Source organism: Erpetoichthys calabaricus, chromosome 6 (genome assembly GCF_900747795.2).
Source record: "Erpetoichthys calabaricus chromosome 6, fErpCal1.3, whole genome shotgun sequence".
NCBI lineage: Eukaryota > Metazoa > Chordata > Cladistia > Polypteriformes > Polypteridae > Erpetoichthys > Erpetoichthys calabaricus.
This window is the reverse complement of record NC_041399.2, coordinates 198,603,428-198,625,136: the sequence shown is the minus strand read 5'-3', so window position 1 is coordinate 198,625,136 and position 21,709 is coordinate 198,603,428. Positions and strand designations below refer to the sequence as shown.

At 42.9% G+C, this 21,709-nt stretch overlaps 1 protein-coding gene across 1 annotated transcript in view; it reads left to right on the top strand.

The window, feature by feature from the left end:
• The window catches only part of sspo (SCO-spondin), a 417,885-nt gene that overhangs the window by 175,460 nt on the left and 220,716 nt on the right, over positions 1-21,709 (top strand). The window contains exons 48-50 of the mRNA XM_051928802.1: positions 3,167-3,380; positions 7,855-7,996; positions 19,112-19,264. Of these exons, the coding sequence (XP_051784762.1) occupies positions 3,167-3,380; positions 7,855-7,996; positions 19,112-19,264 (509 nt within the window). The remainder of the gene's footprint in view (positions 1-3,166; positions 3,381-7,854; positions 7,997-19,111; positions 19,265-21,709) is intronic.

Genomic DNA, 21,709 nt, shown 5'->3' with positions numbered 1-21,709 from the left:
TGTTCATTTTACAAGTTTCCAACTCTGTCCCTTTGTTTTTGATTAATTCAGTCTCGATCCACTTAACTAATTCCATCCATAATTCTTCTTAATTTTTGCTTAAACAGAGAAGCCTTTCTAATTCATCCCCTGTAGCCCTGGAATCAGCCCAGTCGCTCTTCACTGTACCTTTTCTATCCCTGCTATATCCTTTTTGTAGCCTGGAGACCAAAACTGCACACAGGACTCCAGATGAGGCCTCGCTAGTGCATTGTAAAGCTTCACAATAACCTCCTTTGACAGAGACAGGCGGACACAAACTACTATATACAATAAAGTGCACACACAACCCCAAACTCCCCCAAAGTCCAGGCCTTTCCACTATGCTGCCTCTCTTCAGGCCGCCTCCTTTCCTCTCCTCCCGAGCTCCGTCCTTCTCCTCTCCCGACTCAAGCCAACAAATGGAGGGAGGTGGCCCCTTTTATCGCCACCCGGACGTGCTCCAGGTGCCTCCAGATTAGCTCCCGCGGGCATTCCCCAATGTGGCCGAAGTACCAGCTGCGCACACGGAAGCACTCCGGGTGTCCCTGGTCTTCTTCTTCCCCCCAGCACCTCCGGGTGTGGCGGAAGTGCTGAGGGCCTGGGTTCCACAGGCATTGGGGCGCCCCCTGGCGGTGACCACAAGCCCCTATAGGGTTGAGCTTCAAAGCTCTGTTCCCGTGGTCCTCAAAGCCACCAGGGCAGTCGCCCTCACGTGGTCTGGAGGAGGCATGGGCCCTCCTCCAGTCCTTCTGGGCATTCTGGCCTGGTACCACCCCCAGCCACTCGCCACACAAGGTGCTAAGCCTGGAATTAGCCCAATATTTCTTCTCCAGATATTCACTAGCCCTGTTATGTGTTTTGGAGCTCAGACACCAAAACTGCACACGGTACTCCAGATGAGGCCTCATCGGTGTCTTATAAAGTTTGAGCAGAACCTCCACACATCAAGGTGCTATATAACCTGACATTCTGTTAGCCTTTTTGACTGTAAATGTCTGGAAGTTGATAAGTTTGACAAGTTCATGACGACTCCTAGGTCATTCTTATAAAGTGAACTTTCAAGTTTCTGACCTTTCTCCAACTAAGAAGTCAAATCTATAATTCTTACTTCATAAGTGTTTTGTCTTACATTTACTTACATTAAATTTCTTTAGCCACACACCTGCCCAAACCTTTATATTGTTCAAATCCCACTGTAATTGTTCAATGGATTCTCTGTCAGTCCACCTAGCTTGTTATCATCTGCAAACTTAACCAGCTTGCTGTTCATATTTCTGTCCAGATCATATATATTGTCACGCTTGGGTCACAGATTTGCACAAAAACACAGGGGGTTGTAGAGACAGGAACTTTATTCAAACACCTGCAAACGAACATTTGTCTCTTTTTCAAAAGGTTAAACGTGCTCCATGACAAGACAGAGTTCCATCTCACAATTAAAAAGAATACTGTGGCAAGCGGCTGGGGGCAGTACCCAGCCGGGACGCCTGGAAGGACCGGAAGAGGGATTATGCCTCCTTCCGGTCCATGAGGGGGTAGCCGCCCTGGTTGGTATGGGGACCACGGGAACAGAGCATGGAAGTTCAACCCTATAGGGGCCGGTGATCACCATCAGGGGGCGCCCGGATGCCTGAAAAGCCCCGGTCGTCAGCACTTCCAGGTGTGGCAGAAGGATTACCAGGGACACCTGGAATGCTTCCGGGTGCTCAGCCGGCACTTCCGCCACACCAGGAAGTGCCTGGCGGAAGTTCATCGGAGGCACCTGGAGCACGTCGGGGTGAATATAAAAGGGGCCTTCTCCCTCCGTTCGTCAACTGGAGTGGAAGAGGACAGAGCTCGGAGGAGAGGAGTGGAGGCGGTCAGGAAGAGAGGCTTTACTGAGAGAGGCCTGGACTAAGGCTGATTGGTGCAGGGGCACTGGGTTGTGTGCAGTATTGTAAATAGCGAATATGGGTTTGGAACCTTCGGTGTCTGCCTGTCTGTGTCCGGGCTGGTTTCCCACAATGCAAACATAACTTTCTCTTCAAAGGAGTGTGCATCAGGTGCAGAGAATGTCAGAGAGAAAGAGAGAGAGAGAGAAAAAAGCAATCAATCCAAAACCAATAGGTGCTATTCGAGCTTTTAAGTATGCGTAGTACTGTGCGGGAAGCATATCGCGCGACAGAGCAGCCGCAAGTAAGCCCAGCAAGTAAGGGAGCAATGTGAAGGTAGTCGTTCAGTGTTTTTAGAGGAGCATCCGCATCCTCTAGGGGTGTGATCAGCCCCCCTGCTCACAATATTAAAGGTAGAAGCTTCCCTAGCAGTGACCACTGAGGGACACCACTCATAACATCAACCAGTTCTGGTAAGGCTCCCCTCACCATAACCCTCAGCCTGTAACACACTACATCCTGAACTTCCACTTCTTTTAGGATGATCATTATTAATCTTTTATATGGTATGTATTAAATGCCTTCAGAAAATCCAAATAAATAGACACGACCGTGGGTGGTTAATGGCATGGTGATGTCACATTTTATAACCAGATGTGTTAATATCTAAGTTTGCAGAGATACTTCTTGAAAGTAAAAATTCCTGCGTGTGATTCTTATTCTTTGGAATTAGACTTTAGCCTTTGTCCTCCTGGCTTTGATTTAGGTTTACGTTCTGGTTTTGGTGCTCAGTTTAATTTTTCGCTTTATTTTTTGTCCATGCCTGTTCCTAACCAAAATGTTTTGCTCATCCATCTCTTGATTCTTATCAAGCACAGATGTGTCATGCAGCTTCTACTTGGTCTCAGCTTAGTGTGACTTCATTAAGTTTGAAAAACCTGAGCCTCCTCCATAAAAAAGTTACTTCTTACCAGCTTGCTTTTGTATTCGTTATTTTAACTGGAATATTGGTGCTATGTACTCAATCTTGTTAAGGCGATCATTTTGTTAATTTACTATATTCTATTTTATATATTGTGTTACTCACTGTGCTTTGTTTTCCTTGCTTAAACTGTTTGTACTTTCACTTCTAAGCTCTGTAGCCACATTGGATCTGTCCTTCTTTGTCTTCCTTTTAATGCTTAATTTTAGCAAGTTTGGTTTTACATTAATCTGGTTTAGACATAATCCAATTTAAACAGCATTAATATGCATTTATTTGTTTCAACACACAGCTTAAATATGGAGCCTGGGTGGAGTCCTCTACCTGATGATTCCCATCCTTATTTTCAAGTGGACTTTTTACAGCCCACATTCATCTCAGGAATTGTCACACAAGGAAGCACACATTCAAACAGTATGGTCCTCAGGTACAGACTGGAATACAGCTTGGATGGAGTGAACTTCCAAAATTATACAGAAGACAATAAGCAGCCAGATCACCCACAGGTAAATTGAAGCCACACTGAAAAAAGCTTAGCTACTACTTGTACAACAATGAAATCTATCTAAAATGTATTTTTATATAACATACTAGCTGTGCTAGTCATCTAAGATGGCTTGACATCTAAGCAATCACTATGAAGCTCAGAATTAACAGTTGCAGTGCACATGTCTCTGTTATAGGCCACTTGCTTTGGGACTGGTAAAAGTAATGTTAATGTTTGTAATGTGCCATCTGTTGGAATGACAAATGCAGTACATTTTATTACTAAAAATGTTTGGTAAAGCAACATCGTTTGGAATGATAGGCGAACAGACACACACGAACAGTAGCTGTGCTGCCTGTCTAAGAGGGGTTGAAATCTAAATATTCAACAGACTTTAGTATTAACGTTTGCAATCACCAACTATTTATTAATGCATGTACTAATAAAATGCACTGCATTTGTCATCCCAACAGATCACAAGCATTTGCAGTAATAAAATACATTACTACGAATGTTTGTGATGCTCCATATTGAATGAAAAATGCAATGCTTATCTTTCTTTTATATGCCATTTGGTATGGGATTTGTAAAAGCAGTGTTAATGTTTGTGATGCACCATTTACTGGAATGTCAGAGACATAGCAACCAAACAGACATGTAGACAGACACACAGCCACTTATCCTTTAATTGAGGTGGACTAGCAGTGCCACCTGTCTTAGATGGGTTAAAATCTAAGTAATCAACATAGACCTCAGTGTTAATGTTTGTAGTCCACCATTTACTGAAATGTATTTTGTAAATCATGGAGTAATAAAATACATTGTATTTTTCCTTCCAACAGATGATGCATCACAGACATCTGCTGGAATGACAAATGCAATGCATGTGTCTTTGTTATATACCATTTGGTATGGCATTTGTTGGAATGACAAAGACATAGCAATGTGACTGACACGTAGACAGACACCCAGACACATCTTTTTACTAAAGTGGATATTACTGTCTGGTTTAACATGTTTTTACAATAAGTTATAAAATATTTTAAATATTTTTGTGGCATATTGTAATGTACATTTTACCATTTTGTATCTCTATCTCTCTCTGTATATATATATATATATATATATATATATATATATATATATATATATATATATACCGTATATATATAAATATATATATATATTTTTTTTTTTTTTACCTGTGTGTTACAGTTTGCACTTCAGAGCCACGGAGTAAGTGAAACATCCGAACAGACTATGAACTAAAAGGAAGAGTAAAACATGACAGCATTTATGGTTACAATAGTAATACAATTCTGGAATCCAATCAGACCCACAAAGAATAAATTCTTGACTCACGAGAGCAAAGACATTGATAGAGAGACATTGTGGATGATGAATTGATGAACATGACATCTAGCAGTAACAACAGGGTCACCATTTAAAAAGCACATAAACCTTTGCTTTCTTTCCTTAACCCATTCTACAGATACACCCTGGCAACTGCAAGTATTTTGGCTAATATATACTGTATATACAGTGCATCTGGAAAGTATTCACAGCGCATCACTTTTTCCACATTTTGTTATTTTACAGCCTTATTCCAAAATGGATTAAATTCATTTTTTTCCTCAGAATTCTACACACAACACCCCATAATGACAACGTGAAAAAAGTTTACTTGAGGTTTTTGCAAATTTATTAAAAATAAAAAAATTGAGAAAGCACATGTACATAAGTATTCACAGCCTTTGCCATTGAGCTCAGGTTCATCCTGTTTCCCCTGATCATCCTTGAGATGTTTCTGCAGCTTCATTGGAGTCCACCTGTGGTAAATTCAGTTGACTGGACATGATTTGGAAAGGCACACACCTGTCTATAGAAGGTCCCACAGTTGACAGTTCATGTCAGAGCACAAACCAAGCATGAAGTCAAAGGAATTGTCTGTAGACCTCTGAGACAGGATTGTCTCGAGGCACAAATCTGGGGAAGGTTACAGAAAAATTTCTGCTGCTTTGAAGGTCCCAATGAGCACAGTGGCCTCCATCATCCGTAAGTGGAAGAAGTTTGAAACCACCAGGACTCTTCCTAGAGCTGGCCGGCCATCTAAACTGAGCGATCGGGGGGAGAAGGGCCTTAGTCAGGGAGGTGACCAAGAACCCGATGGTCACTCTGTCAGAGCTCCAGAGGTCCTCTGTGGAGAGAGGAGAACCTTCCAGAAGGACAACCATCTCTGCAGCAATCCACCAATCATTCCTGTATGGTAGAGTGGCCAGACGGAAGCCACTCCTTAGTAAAAGGCACATGGCAGCCCACCTGGAGTTTGCCAAAAGGCACCTGAAGGACTCTCAGACCATGAGAAAGAAAATTCTCTGGTCTGATGAGACAAAGATTGAACTCTTTGGTGTGAATGCCAGGCATCACATTTGGGGGAAACCAGGCACCATCCCTACAGTGAAGCATGGTGGTGGCAGCATCATGCTGTGGGGATGTTTTTCAGTGGCAGGGACTGGGAGACTAGTCAGGATAAAGGGAAAGATGACTGCAGCAATGTACAGAGACATCCTGGATGAAAACCTGCTCCAGAGCGCTCTTGACCTCAGACTGGGGCGATGGTTCATCTTTCAGCAGGACAACGACCCTAAGCACACAGCCAAGATATCAAAGGAGTGGCTTCAGGACAACTCTGTGAATGTCCTTGAGTGGCCCAGCCAGAGCCCAGACTTGAATTCGATTGAACATCTCTGGAGAGATCTTAAAATGGCTGTGCACCAACGCTTATCATCCAACCTGATGGAGCTTGAGAGGTGCTGCAAAGAGGAATGGGCAAAACTGGCCAAGGATAGGTGTGCCAAGCTTGTGGCATCATATTCAACAAGACTTGAGGCTGTAATTGCTGCCAAACGTGCATCGACAAAGTATTGAGCAAAGGCTGTGAATACTTATGTACATGGGATTTCTCAGTTTTTTTATTTTTAATAAATTTGCAAAAACCTCAAGTAAACTTTTTTCACGTTGTCATTATGGGGTGTTGTGTGTAGAATTCTGAGGAAAAAAATGAATTTAATCCATTTTTGAATAAGGCTGTAAAATAACAAAATGTGGAAAAAGTGATGCGCTGTGAATACTTTCCGGATGCACTGTATGTATTACATTCTTAGTTCTGAATCACAATCTGATTATTAGGTGGTTACCTACCAGGTAACACTTGTGGTTGGCCAGCCAGTTGGCAAACATCTGCAACACCCTCTCAGTTGCAAGAAGAAGATCATAGATATGTGATACAGTATCTGCCAAATAATACAAAGAGTGCACACCATGAGTTTGACCCTTATAGGGGCTCATCAGGTGTGGGCACTTTTGCATCAGCTTACGGGGATTGAACCTCAGATGTCAGCGCTTGAGGCAAAGCCTCTGACGTTGCATCACGGCAGCTGGTTCACTTATTTGACAGGGTGTAGATGGAGAACAGTATTATATTCTTAGTTCTGAATTGCAATTTGATTATTTAGGTGGTTACCTAATAGCTGTGTGTGGTCTTTGGGACAAAAAAATAACCCAAAGACTGCCTAGCGGTTTTACTTCATTCATCAACTTGGAAGAGGTGTCAGCTAACTCTTAAGAATGACCCAGGGCAGAGGACGTGGACCCACCTGTGCTTGCTGCCCCACTGGCTTTCGTTAATAAGACACTGGCGATACCATACCTTGGCTATATCGCTGGTTTATGAGTCCTATTAATCTTTATCTTGAGAAAATACTTCCAGATAGACAGTGTTTTTAGTGAACACTTCAAGCCTTGCCCTCTATTGCTGAGATGTTTCACTTGCACGTTGTTGAGCCGTGGTATTTATTTCATTTTGACATTGTGTCTCTTTATCTGTGTTATTAGCACAACGTCGTTATTGCGCTGTGGCGTTTGCTGCACACGGGTCTTACGTAGTTTGAAGTGAGGTCCATGCAAGCACCATCTAGTTGCTGTAGTTGAGTGTGAGCAGAGCAGAGCAGACTGCTCCATACACACACTGGTCTTTCATTTATATATTACTAGCTGTGTGTGGTGTTTTGAAGACTCCCTAGCAGTTTTACTATATTGGTGAACCGTTAAGAGGCATCAGCCAAGTGAGCCAGGACAGGTTGTATCTTGTATATTCGAGTGCAGCTGTGGCACAAGTTAAGCAGGACAGGCTGGAATCTGTCTCAGGTAAACGTATGGCCGATTGCTGTGTGAACGTACAATGTGCATGTGCCACAAAGCTCAGTTTGTCTGCTTGGACTGAATGAGAAGTGATTAAAAAAATGTAAGTGTCATATTTTTGAACAGGTGTATAAGTCGGGGTCTGATTTTATGATCAATTTTTCGGGTTTCAAGACCTCACTTAGACGCGAGTATATTTGGTAATGATTATGACACATTATTAATTGAGAATATAATAATTGGCAATATGAAAATGTGTATTTATTTATTTACTTGTCTTTCTCATTGGACAGATGTTGGAGGCACAAGTGTCAAGCATTATTCCAATGATGTCCATGCTGCACAGGATCATCTTTGCTCGGTTCTTACGCATAATGCCTGTGGAATACAAAAAGAACTTTTTTTTGCGTGCTGAAATCCTTGGCTGCTCCATGGGTATGTTTTTGAGAAATTCTTTTACCTGATTATCTGTGCAAACCATGTCATCAATGTTTACTTAGGCATACTCATGAAACTAATGTAAGCATGGCACTGCGACGATGCGGGTTCACTCCTTGCTCCCATCTTCCTTCTAGGAGCTCTTGAACCCGACACCGTTGGTAATGTCACCGATGAGCTTGGCAGTGAGGCATAACAATGAAGCAAGGGGAGTCACCAGTTTTTAAAGAGACCATTTCTAGCCATTGTTTTAACTTTGTCATTGTTTTTAAAGGATTTATTTATTGTTTGATTTTATTGTCTTTTAAAGGTTCTTATTTTTTTAATGTCCTGTTTTTTTAAGGGGGGCTTGGGTTGGTTTTATTGTGGGATTGTTTTAATGCTTTTATTATTTTAGTGCAGTGGTAGTGTGGCCGAGCTGTGGACCTGGGCCGCCAGTTGCACAGGGTTGGCAGTGGCATGGAGCCTTCCCGTGCAGCTGGGGCTTATGGGGGGTGGAATGTGGTATAGTGGGTCCACAGCTCATGTCAAAAATTTTAAAAATAAATAATTGCCGCACTCGCAGCTTAGCAAGGGGGTGTTGTGTATGTGTGGCCGAGCGGTTCCCAGGGAGTATGTGATGTGGGTTGTTCTCATGTAAGTGCACAGGTGAGAAGTCGTCTTCATACATAATTGTTCCCTGGAGCTCCTGATTGCCACAGCTGATCCACGTCCCCATAATAAATAGAAGCGCGAGGTGGCTAGCAAGTAGAGAAAGAAAGAAAGAAAGAAAGAAAGAAAGAAAGAAAGAAAGAAAGAAAGAAAGAAAGAAAGAAAGAAAGAAAGAAAGAAAGAAAGAAAGAAAGAAAAATGGACAGAGGTTAAGGAGGAGAAGATGGCAGGAAGCAGGAGGGAGAAAGCTGGTGCAGGAGAGAAGGAGAATGAGCAAGTGCAGGCTCGCGCCGATAACAAACAGCTGGGAGTGGGGTGTTTGGCCAGCAGCCGAGGGCCGACAACAACAACAACAACATTTATGTATACAGTGGAACCTCAGTTCACGAACGTCTCGGTACACGTACAAATCGGTTTATGACCAAAAAGTTTGCCAAACTTTTGCCTCGGTTCACAACCACACTCTCGGTATACGAACAAGCCAGTTTCCCTTACGGTTTGTACATGTTCAGTCTCTCCCTGTGCATTTCCTGTGCAGTGAGCAAGAGAGAGAGAGCGAGAGAGCGACACACACACACACACACACACGCACACACACACACACACACACACACACACACATACACACACAGGCAGCGCGAGAGAGAGAGCTGGACGCATAAGGTAGGAAGGCAGTTAAAGAATGCACTGGGCTTGTTTTTGTTTTCACTTCTGTTTACAGTGATCGGTTCGTAGCCTGCATTGCTGCAATGTTACTTTTCTTGGTGGTTTATTAAATTATGGATTTTTTCAAATGTTCATTTTTTTCCCTGTGCTTAAAACTCATTAAAAAAAAAGTGTTTTTAGCCAGTGGTTGGTAGCGCTATAGCGCGAACTATTGCAGTGTTAGTTTTCTCTGTTGTTCAAGGTTTTCTCAGTGTTATTCAATGTTTTTACATTTAGTTTACTATTACGCTGTGCATTCTATGGTTTAATTAACTATATTTGTGCTTAAAAACTTAAAGAAATATATATTTACATACAGTTCGTATGGTCTGAAACAGATTAATTGTATCTACATACAATCCTATGGGGGAAATTGCTTCGTTTCACGACCAAATCGGTTTACGACCAGAGTTTTGGAACAAATTATGGTCGTGAACTGAGGTTCCACTGTATAGCACATTTTCATACAAATAATGCAGCTCAAAGTGCTTTACATGATGAAGAAAGAGAAAAAAGACAAAATAAATTCAAATTAAAATAAGGGAACACTAATTAACATAAAATAAAATTAAGGTCAGATGGCCAGGGAGGACAGAAAAAACAATAAAACTCCAGACGGCCGGAGAAAAAAATAAAATCTGCAGGGGTTCCAAGGCCACGAGACTGCCCAGCCCCCTCTAGGCGTTCTACCTCACATAAATGATCAGTCCTCATTGTATTGAGGGCTCTCATGGAAGAACTTGATGATGACGGTCATATGGACCTCTGGCCTTTAATCCATCAATGTAGGTAGTGGTCGCTCCTGCTGAGCGCTTGTTGGGAGCAGGAGTGACCAGGAGAAGGTTGGCTCGCTGAAGCGAAGGCAGCGGGAGTCGGAGATTTGGAGTGAAGTCCCCAGTGTGAGCGTCCTGGCCGTTGGGGGAAAGCCAAGTCTTGGTCTGGTAGGGGCTAAACGAAGCCAGGGATCGGGAGGCCACCAGACCAGTCGAGTAGAGCAAAGAAGGTCAGCTGCATGTAGGGTGACTCCTCTGGTTCATAGCCGGGATGGGAGAAGCAGGGGAGTCACCAGTAAAAGAAGAGACTGCTTCCAGCCATTGTTTTAACTTTGTTGTTTTTTTTTAACCTCCACCCTTTTCACTTGTTTTTATGGATTATTTATTTAAGGATATTTTGATACACTGCACTTATTTATTTGAACACTTTGACTTTGTTTTTGCTTGTTGATTTTAAATAAAAGCACTTTGCACTTTTTGTACCACCCCCTTGCTTCCTTGTTGTGCCTCACTGCCTGGCTCAAAGGTGACATTACCGATGGTGTTGGGTTAAGGGCTCCCAGAAGCGAGATGGGAGTGTGGAGCAGAACCCACATCGTCACAGGCACACCTAGATGTCAACTGGCAGAGTGGTATAGCCAGTATCAAGTTGGGGGTTCATCCACCAAACAAAACAGGCAACCAGCAAGAACAGATGTACCAGTTTTGAACCCTGCATTATTTCATGATTACTGTACAAGGTGTAAGTATCAATCCAGATGTAAATATGTCAGATGCCCCGTCCCTTTTCTGTGTGATCTGAATTTACTGAGCCGCAGTGAACCCACTCTCAAAACTTTTTCAAACCATTATCCATCCATCCATCCATTTTCCAACCCGCTGAATCCGAACACAGGGACACGGGGGTCTGCTGGAGCCAATCCCAGCCAACACAGGGCACAAGGCAGGGAACCAATCCCGGGCAGGGTGCCAACCCACCGCAGGACACACACAAACACACCCACACACCAAGCACACACTAGGGCCAATTTAGAATCACCAATCCACCTAACCTGCATGTCTTTGGACTGTGGGAGGAAACCGGAGTGCCCGGAGGAAACCCACGCAGACACGGGGAGAACATGCAAACTCCACGCAGGGTGGACCCGGGAAGCGAACCCGGGTGTCCTATCTGCGAGGCAGCAGCGCTACCACTGCGCCACCGTGCCGCCCTCAAACCATTATGCATATGCAAAATTTTAACATCAACATTCACCTCATGATATGTTCTAGGATATGGGTTCTCACTTTGACCTCCTTTGGGTCACTTGTTGTCTGAATTTGGGCCGTGTAGAGTCGTGATTCATAATAGTTCTTTATAGGAAAGGGTTGCATACTGTTTTGCAGAATGTCTAGTGATGGGTCTCTGTGGGCAGATAAAACAAACGGCTTTGCTTCATTACGACCTGCATCAACAATTCTTCAAGGGCAACCCCCGTGCTAAATGTTCTTCAGGCAGAAACAGGACGACAATTGGTGTTGATTCTGGGTCTCGACAACACAAATAAGGCAAAATTGAGTCATGAGAAAACAAAAAGTTTAAGAACCACTTGGTCTAGAATGCTGCTTTAGAGCTATAGCCAGACAGATCTGTGGTTATGTGACCTCACAAAAGGATTCAGAGCAAAGGCTCTTGTTCCTGTCAGAACTTCATATTTACTGGCCCCAGTTCTATCACTAATGGATTTGCAATTGCTTCATTCTCAGAGACTACAGCTGCACCAACTCCTGTGCCAGTCAGTCTTGGGTCAGTGTCTCCTCCTTGGTCTTCAGTGCCAAGGCAATCAACTCCACAGAGCAAATCGAGCGAAGCAAAACCAGTCACACGCCCTGTCACCTTGACAAAGCCACCACTGGGTAAGTTGGGGAACAAATTCAATATAGTGAATTTCTGTTTTGTCCTTTATTATTATTAAATAACAATAATAATAATCTTTGAATATTACAAATAATCTCTTTTAGGGTAATTTCTTTTGTTTAATTGCATATACCATGTATATAATAATAAAATGCCGCACCCCCTCTCGACCCGGGGTGGTAGTACATACCGTAGATGAGCCTGAACAGTGATTTACTGATATGCATGAGTGGGCAAAATACAGAGTGGGAAAAATTAGGTTTACAGTTGTTCATATGGAAAAAGACACGCAAGTTATGATTGCTGCACTCAAGCACACTGTAGTAATAATAATAAGAAGAAAAAGGCAATTAGGAAGACAAATAATACAATAATTAATATATAAAAATATACATTAATTATATATATATATACAGTGCATCCGGGAAAGTATTCACAGCGCATCACTTTTTCCACATTTTGTTATGTTACAGCCTTATTCCAAAATTAATTAAATTCATTTTTTTCCTCAGAATTCTACACACAACACCCCATAATGACAACGTGAAAAAAGTTTACTTGAGGTTTTTGCAAATTTATTAAAAATAAAAAAACTGAGTCTGGGCTCTGGCTGGGCCACTCAAGGACATTCACAGAGTTGTCCTGAAGCCACTCCTTTGATATCTTGGCTGTGTGCTTAGGGTCGTTGTCCTGCTGAAAGATGAACCGTTGCCCCAGTCTGAGGTCAAGAGCGCTCTGGAGCAGGTTTTCATCCAGGATGTCTCTGTACATTGCTGCAGTCATCTTTCCCTTTATCCTGACTAGTCTCCCGGTCCCTGCCGCCGAAAAACATCCCCACAGCATGATGCTGCCACCACCATGCTTCACTGTAGGGATGGTGCCAGGTTTCCTCCAAATGTGACGCCTGGCATTCACACCAAAGAGTTCAATCTTTGTCTCATCAGACCAGAGAATTTTCTTTCTCATGGTCTGAGAGTCTTTCAGGTGCCTTTTGGCAAACTCCAGGCGGGCTGCCATGTGCCTTTTACTAAGGAGTGGCTTCCATCTGGCCACTCTACCATACAGGCCTGATTGGTGGATTGCTGCAGAGATGGTTGTCCTTCTGGAAGGTTCTCCTCTCTCCACAAAGGACCTCTGGAGCTGGACAGAGTGACCATTGGGTTCTTGGTCACCTCCCTGACTAAGGCCCTTCTCCCCAGATCGCTCAGTTTAGATGGCCGGCCAGCTCTAGGAAGAGTCCTGGTGGTTTCGAACTTCTTCCACTTGCGGATGATGGAGGCCACTGTGCTCATTGGGACCTTCAAAGCAGCAGAAATTTTTCTGTAACAAAGATTTGTGCCTCGAGACAATCCTGTCTCAGAGGTCTACAGACAATTCCTTTGACTTCATGCTTGGTTTGTGCTCTGACATGAACTGTCAACTGTGGGACCGTCTATAGACAGGTGTGTGCCTTTCCAAATCATGTCCAGTCAACTGAATTTACCACAGGTGGACTCCAATGAAGCTGCAGAAACATCTCAAGGATGATCAGGGGAAACAGGATGCACCTGAGCTCAATTTTGAGCTTCATAGCAAAGGCTGTGAATACTTATGTGCATGTGCTTTCTCAATTTTTTTATTTTTAATAAATTTGCAAAAATCTCAAGTAAACTTTTTTCATGTTGTCATTATGGGGTGTTGTGTATAGAATTCTGAGGAAATAAATTAATTTAATCCATTTTGGAATAAGGCTGTAACATAACAAAATGTGGAAAATCTCAAAAAACACAAAGAAAATTCTCTGGTCTGATGAGACAAAGATTGAACTCTTTGGTGTGAATGCGAGGCATCACATTTGGGGGAAACCTGGCACCATCCCTACAGTGAAGCATGGTGGTGGCAGCATCATGCTGTGGGGATGTTTTTCAGCGGCAGGGACTGGGAGACTAGTCAGGATAAAGGGAAAGATGACTGCAGCAATGTACAGAGACATCCTGGATGAAAACCTGCTCCAGAGCGCTCTTGACCTCAGACTGGGGCGACGGTTCATCTTTCAGCAGGACAACGACCCTAAGCACACAGCCAAGATATCAAAGGAGTGGCTTCAGGACAACTCTGTGAATGTCCTTGAGTGGCCCAGCCAGAACCCAGACTTGAATCTGATTGAACATCTCTGGAGAGATCTTAAAATGGCTGTGCACCGACGCTTCCCATCCAACCTGATGGAGCTTGAGAGGTGCTGCAAAGAGGAATGGGCGAAACTGGCCAAGGATAGGTGTGCCAAGCTTGTGGCATCATATTCAAAAAGACTTGAGGCTGTAATTGCTGCCAAAGGTGCATCGACAAAGTATTGAGCAAAGGCTGTGAATACTTATGGACATGGGATTTCTCAGTTTGTTTATTTTTAATAAATTTGCAAAAACCTCAAGTAAACTTTTTTCACGTTGTCATTATGGGGTGTTGTGTGCAGAATTCTGAGGAAAAAAATGAATTTAATTAATTTTGGAATAAGGCTGTAACAAAACAAAATGTGAAAAAAGTGATGCGCTGTGAATACTTTCTGGATTCACTGTATATAACATTATTATTATTATTATTATTATTATTATTATTATTATTATTATTATTATTATATCTAACATGTACAAGCTGCAGCCAACCATACAAGTGAATTTAGGACAAATGGAAAATAAAAAAGGAATTATTTATTACTTTCATTCAGGGCTGGCGCCTTACGCAGTTCAAATTCAGAACCTTACTTCTTAATGATAGTGATTCCCATGGATGCCTGCATAATAAAATGATTTGTGTTTGTGATTCAGTAAAGCTAATCAAGAGGGAGCCATAAGAGATACTGTATTGTGTCAGAATAAATTATGATTTAGATCTAAATTTGCAAAGGTGTTCAATAAGTCTATACTCCAGGAAAAGACAGTGATTAATATCGCCCAAACAAAATCTTAACTTCTGGAGTTTCTTTTATTTTTGTGTCAGGCAAACCAACAGGTGAGCCGGGTATAAGTCAAGAACCAGGGATTCATGGAACACCAGCTGTTGAAGGTACCCGGATAACCAGTCATCTAACAACGGCCAAGATATATCCAAGAACCACAGGCCAACCAGGCATTCCACACATGGAGGGGATTACAGGCAGCCCAGGTGTCCATCCGCAAAGTCGAGTAACATTTGCTCCAGGTAGGAAAGCTTTCTTTACAAAATGTATACAATGAATGGAGTGCTCGTGCGGACATATTGTGCAAATAACATATGGAAAGTGACATTAAAGATTGTGTGGAAGAACTCAAAATGGACAGTGAGGCTTCAGGAGAGTTTTATTTAATACCAGGTGAAAGCACCACACAGTATATAATGCACTCTGAAGTCAAAAAAAGTATTTTTATATTTATAAAGTAGAGAACACGGGAATACTGGCCAATCAGATTACAGCTTACATCACTGACAGACCTCATCTTGTGTGTTCAAATGTTCTTGTAATGAAAATTTACAATGATAATTTCTAATACGTTCATGGGACAATACATTTTACCCTTCATTGATGAGAAGCATACATTTCTTATATTTCTTATTAAAATTAAGTGCCTCAGAATGCATCAATATGGCGTTGAGTAACCTCTTTTATAACACAGAAATGATTTCACCTTCCACAATTAGGAATTCAGTTTGTCCTCCCTATATCTGTGTTTCATTGTTATAAGACTGTACAGTTCAATTAGTGAATCTTTAAGAGTAAAGTTGCATTTCTTTACTGCTCTTGAAAACACCAATAAAAGATACTATTATGTGCTGGCAAAAAGTCTTCTGTCCTAAAGCCTGAATTGATTCTTGTGAAGAAATGAGATAATGAAATCGATCAGTTACAGATGTTCAGTAGATGCTCAGCAAGTATGTCGTAATTGTATTCTGTGTTATCCCTTGGTGGATATTTATTAATTGAACTATTTATTTGTTTGTTTGTTTATCTGTCTATCAATCTATGTATGTTTTGTGGTCGAGTGAGATGTGACACAAGCCCAGAAAATGTTGGGGTGCCAACAGGGTCGACCCTTTTAATAATGGTATAGACAAAGCAACAAACAGACACACAATGGTGTCAAATAGCAACAACAAAAAAATCATAGACTGCAGTGCTGTCACACATGCACATCTAAGAGCCACCCTAATTCATTCCATATTATCACCTAGGGACATAAGTTACACCATCCTGGCTTAGTCATCAACAGAAATGATTCACTCTGTTACCAACTTCTTAATGATGAATCATTCTGAATGCCAATAACTTCAAACAAGGAAACTAATGTCTATAAGCATGTTCCATTTGTGTACACTACATGCTGGACTTTCTCTGTTCAAATGTTAATGACCTTACTTTTAAACCTGAGGTACAATCTGAACAGGTCTGACCTCATCTTACCGTCACCCACAGGGCTCCAATTGACAGCAGCAGCTCTCTGTTATCCAAGTCACAAGTTCTTATGTGGGTTTGGAGGGGGTGTTGTTTGTTGTTATTGTGATAGATAGATAGATAGATAGATAGATAGATAGATAGATAGATAGATAGATAGATAGATAGATAGATAGATAGATAGATAGATAGATAGATAGATAGATAGATAGATAGATAGTATGGAAGGAAAAATGTATATGTCATAGCATATTAGCATAAATAGCCATAAAAGTAATTAAAAGCTTCTGAAACATTAGATTAAGCATAAATTAGATTGTTAAGCAAATAAGATAGGTCAAGCAAATGGTTAACTAAAAAATCAGTCATATTGCATTATTTTTTAAGCTTGAAGCAGAATTGCTAGTGTGGGAAAGGAAGAACAGGATAGAAAAAGGATAACGCAGAGAAACTATCAGGACAGAAGAAGGAGTGTCATGTACACCTGTTGTTCTTTTAAGTCAGAAAGCTGAGAAACGATATCAGTAAAAAATAGGCCCTAGTAGGCATGCAAGAAGCCAGCTGGAATAGTGAATCAGCAGAGATGGCAAAAAGGCAATACTGCCAAGGTCAGAGATAATGTAATGTATGGAAAATAACAAAAGATATCCATCCATCCATCCATTTTCCAACCCACTGAATCCGAACACAGGGTGACGGGGGTCTGCTGGAGCCAATCCCAGCCAACACAGGGCACAAGGCAGGAACCAATCCTGGGCAGGGTGCCAACCCACCGCAGGACACACACAAACACACCCACACACCAAGCACACACTAGGGCCAATTTAGAATTGCCAATCCACCTAACCTGCATGTCTTTGGACTGTGGGAGGAAACCGGAGCGCCCGGAGGAAACCCACGCAGACATGGGGAGAACATGCAAACTCCACGCAGGGAGGACCCGGAAAGCGAATGCAGGTCCCCAGGTCACCATTCTAGCATAAATACGTTTAGAACATTATACTAACATTTAACCTTAGTGCAGAAATTAAATGTAAATCAAGCATGCCAATCAAATGATTAAATAAAGGCACATGCCATATTTCTTTTTAAATTAAAACTTAGCTTTGACCACCAAATAGACTAGGAAGGGAAAATGATGAGAGGAAATCCATAAATGGAAGAAAGGCCTTGGCCAGTGAAAGAAATAAGCAAAAACAGAAACTAGAGATGAACAATAGACAGTAGAAATACCGGGGGGTCAGCTGCAGGGAAAGTCAGGAGATATTAATGGCTCCCATGAGAACTCGAGGTATCGGCTGGGCAGGTGCAGAGGGGAGTCAGAGAAAACAGCAAATGAGCTAATATGAGCGAGGCCGGAATAATAACAAATTACTATAAAAGTTTTGAGGCCGGAACTGTTCACGGCTCAGCTCAATTTGACCGTATTGGGTTGAGTCCGTGTTATTATTATGGTTATTTTATTGCAATAAAACTATAGACTCTGTTTGCCTATCCTGAGTCCTACTAGCCTTCATTTCAGGTGAAAAGCCTTGTGGTGACAATTTTTCACCAAGATAGATAGATAGATAGATAGATAGATAGATAGATAGATAGATAGATAGATAGATAGATAGATAGATAGATAGATAGATAGATAGATAGATAGATAGATAGATAGATAGATAGATAGATAGATAGATAGATAGATAGATAGATAGATAGATAAGGCACTATTACAGGAAGTTGATGGGTCCTGAGTGTCTTTGTCCTTTAATAATCATGTATGCTTTAGTTTCTTTGAAGGTAGGGTCTGCCACACCTTAGAATTTCTTGAAATGAATCCCCGTGGAAAGGGCAGAACAGGTGCTTTTTACTTAGAAGTCTGTGTTCTTTTAATGCGAGTATTGACTTCTTTTATTTGTTCTACAACCAGTGCAATATTCTACTTTGTGATTATGCTGGGCTGGTAACATCACTTTGAGAGAGGCCCACCAAATCCACAAGATGATTAAGAAAGCAGGCTCAGTTATGGGAGGTCTTCTGGACTGGCTGGAGGTAGCAATGAAGGACAAAGCTGACGTCCATTATGAGCAATGCTGTACATACTGCACACCTCACTGTCACTGCTCTCTTATCATTATTCAAGTCAGAAGTTTTATTTTTTTTTCTAATTATGGTATATATTTGAGGAGAGTTGTTGTTTCTATTGTTTGTTCAGTAATTCACAGGTTGGCTTCAGTGAAAGTCTTTATGTATCAAAAGACACCAATTGTTGCTTATTATTTTACTGAGAAATATTCCTTCCATCTGCTGAGTACATCCAGTCTGAGGAATATCTAGGGAAGCGTTCTTTTCAGGTCCAAACCATGACAGGAAAGTTTGCAAAATGCTTGTGAGTGGGCGATACATAAGACGTCACTCTTTAACTTCATCACATTACACTGTCTCATTTTCCTCTGAAAACCATGGCCGATTTCACACTGACTAGTGCAAAATTATTTTCTCTCAAGAACTTTGAAGGAAAGTCAACTTACTCAGTGTCCCTGCTTAAGAAACCCAATAAACTTGACTATGAAATCAATATCTAGTCTGGTGTGACTATTGTGATTCAAAATTTAATATGATAAGAAGTGTGTCTTGGGAGGCAGTTTATCAATATTACGGATTACAGAGTTTTGTTCAGTTAATCTTCCGTCTTGCAGGAGCTGATCTGACTATGGAGAGTATGCCACCTCTACCCAGAATGCTTTGTGCTCAGGACGAGTTTCAGTGTCGAGCATTTGGCTGTGTGGATGCAGTGCTTGTGTGTGATGGGCAAAGGGACTGCATGGATGGATCTGATGAACAACACTGTGGTGAGCCGGACGTCTTCTTTTTTGGCAAACCGAAGCTTTGTGTGACTCTGAATTTCCCATACCATCCCTGAAAAATTGATTATTTTACCTTGCAGCCTATTGCTAGCCTGTAAACTCCCAACTTTTGAAACAGACAGTGAAGAACCAAACACTCCTACATTAGAGAACTGTTTTTAGCTTCATTTCTTGTATTTTTCCCCCTTTATGCTTCCATGTAAATGAAAGTGTGGTGATGGGGTCAAAAATTTGCCATTATGTTCAGATTCTGATTCTAAGAAAACAAATGAAAAAGTGATTTTAGCAGGGTGTCTATATGTGTGTCCGTGTGTGTCTGTGTAAAATTGAAACTGATTTTCACTTATTAAGATCAGGCACTGTTGGTTGCACAGTTGTAACCCTGCTGCCTTGCAGTAAGGGAAACCAAGGTTTGCATCCTGGGTCCTTCATGTGTGGATTTTGCATGTTCTGCCCATGTCTGCATGGATTTGCTGCAAGTGCTCTGGTTTCCAACCACAGTCTAAAAACCTGCAGGTTAGGTTGATTGGCAATGCTAAACTGGCCCTGATGTGTGGTTGGGGAGGTATTGTAATAATTCTTTGCATTTATATAGCGCTATTCCCACTACTCAAAGCGCTCAGCAATTGTAGGTTAAGGGCCTTACTCAAGGGCCCAACAGAGCAGAGTCCCTATTGGCATTTACGGGATTCGAACCGGCAACCTTCCAATTGCCAGTGCAGATCCCTAGCCTCAGAGCCACCACTCCGTGGATGTGTGTGTGTGCGTGTGTGTCTGTGTGTGTATGTGCATTTGTGCATTTGTGTGTGTGTGTTTGTATGTTCACCCTGCAATGGACCAACACCCTGTCCTGGGTTTGGTCATCCCTTGCACCCTCTGCTATCTGGGATAGGCGTCAGCATAACCCCCTGTGACCCTGTTCCAGACTAAGCGGGTTAGAATATGACATGACTTAGTAACACTACAGTTTTCCAAAGCTGATTGGATTGATTCCATCATTAAGGAATCCATCAGAGGTACAACAAAAGTGGGAGAGATCCATCCATCCATCCTCTTCCGCTTATCCGAGGTCGGGTCGTGGGGGCAGCAGCTTGAGCAGAGATGCCCAGACTTCCCTCTCCCCGGCCACTTCTTCTAGCTCTTCCGGGAGAATCCCAAGGTGTTCCCAGGCCAGCCGGGAGACATAGTCCCTCCAGCATATCCTGGGTCTTCCCCGGGGCCTCCTCCCGGTTAGACGTGCCCGGAACACCTCACCAGGGAGGCATCCAGGAGGCATCCTGATCAGATGCCCGAGCCACCTCATCTGACTCCTCTCGATGCGGAGGAGCAGCGGCTCTACTCTGAGCCCCTCCCGGATGACTGAGCTTCTCACCCTATCTTTAAGGGAGAGCCCAGACACCCTGCAGAGGAAACTCATTTCAGCCGCTTGTATTCGTGATCTCGTTCTTTCGGTCACTACCCATAGCTCATGACCATAGGTGAGGGTAGGAGCATAGATCGACCGGTAAACTGAGAGCTTTGCCTTATGGCTCAGCTCCTTTTTCACCACGACAGACCGATGCAGAGCCCGCATCACTGCGGACACCGCACCGATCCGCCTGTCGATCTCACGCTCCATTCTTCCCTCACTCGTGAACAAGACCCCGAGATACTTGAACTCCTCCACTTGGGGCAGGATCTCGCTCCCAACCCTGAGAGGGCACTCCACCCTTTTCCGGCTGAGGACCATGGTCTCGGATTTGGAGGTGCTGATTCCCATCCCAGACGCTTCACACTCAGCTGCGAACCGATCCAGAGAGAGCTGAAGATCACGGCCTGATGAAGCAAACAGGACAACATCATCTGCAAAAAGCAGTGACCCAATCCTGAGTCCACCAAACCGGACCCCCTCAACACCCTGGCTGCACCTAGAAATTCTGTCCATAAAAGTTATGAACAGAATCAGTGACAATGGGTAGCCCTGGCGGAGTCCAACTCTCACTGGAAACGGGTTCGACTTACTGCCGGCAATGCGGACCAAGCTCTGACACCGGTTGTACAGGGACCGAACCGCCCTTATCAGGGGGTCCGGTACTCCATACTCCCGGAGCACCCCCCACAGGATTCCCCGAGGAACATGGTCGAATGCCTTTTCCAAGTCCACAAAACACATGTAGACTGGTTGGGCGAACTCCCATGCACCCTCCAGGACCCTGCTAAGGGTATAGAGCTGGTCAACTGTTCCACGACCAGGACGAAAACCACACTGTTCCTCCTGAATCCGAGGTTCGACTATCCGACGGACCCTCCTCTCCAGGACCCCCGAATAGACTTTTACAGGGAGGCTGAGGAGTGTGATCCCTCTGTAGTTGGAACACACCCTCCGGTCCCCCTTCTTAAAGAGAGATATCTAAGATAGAACAGGAAAGGAGGTTGAAGTGGTATGGACAT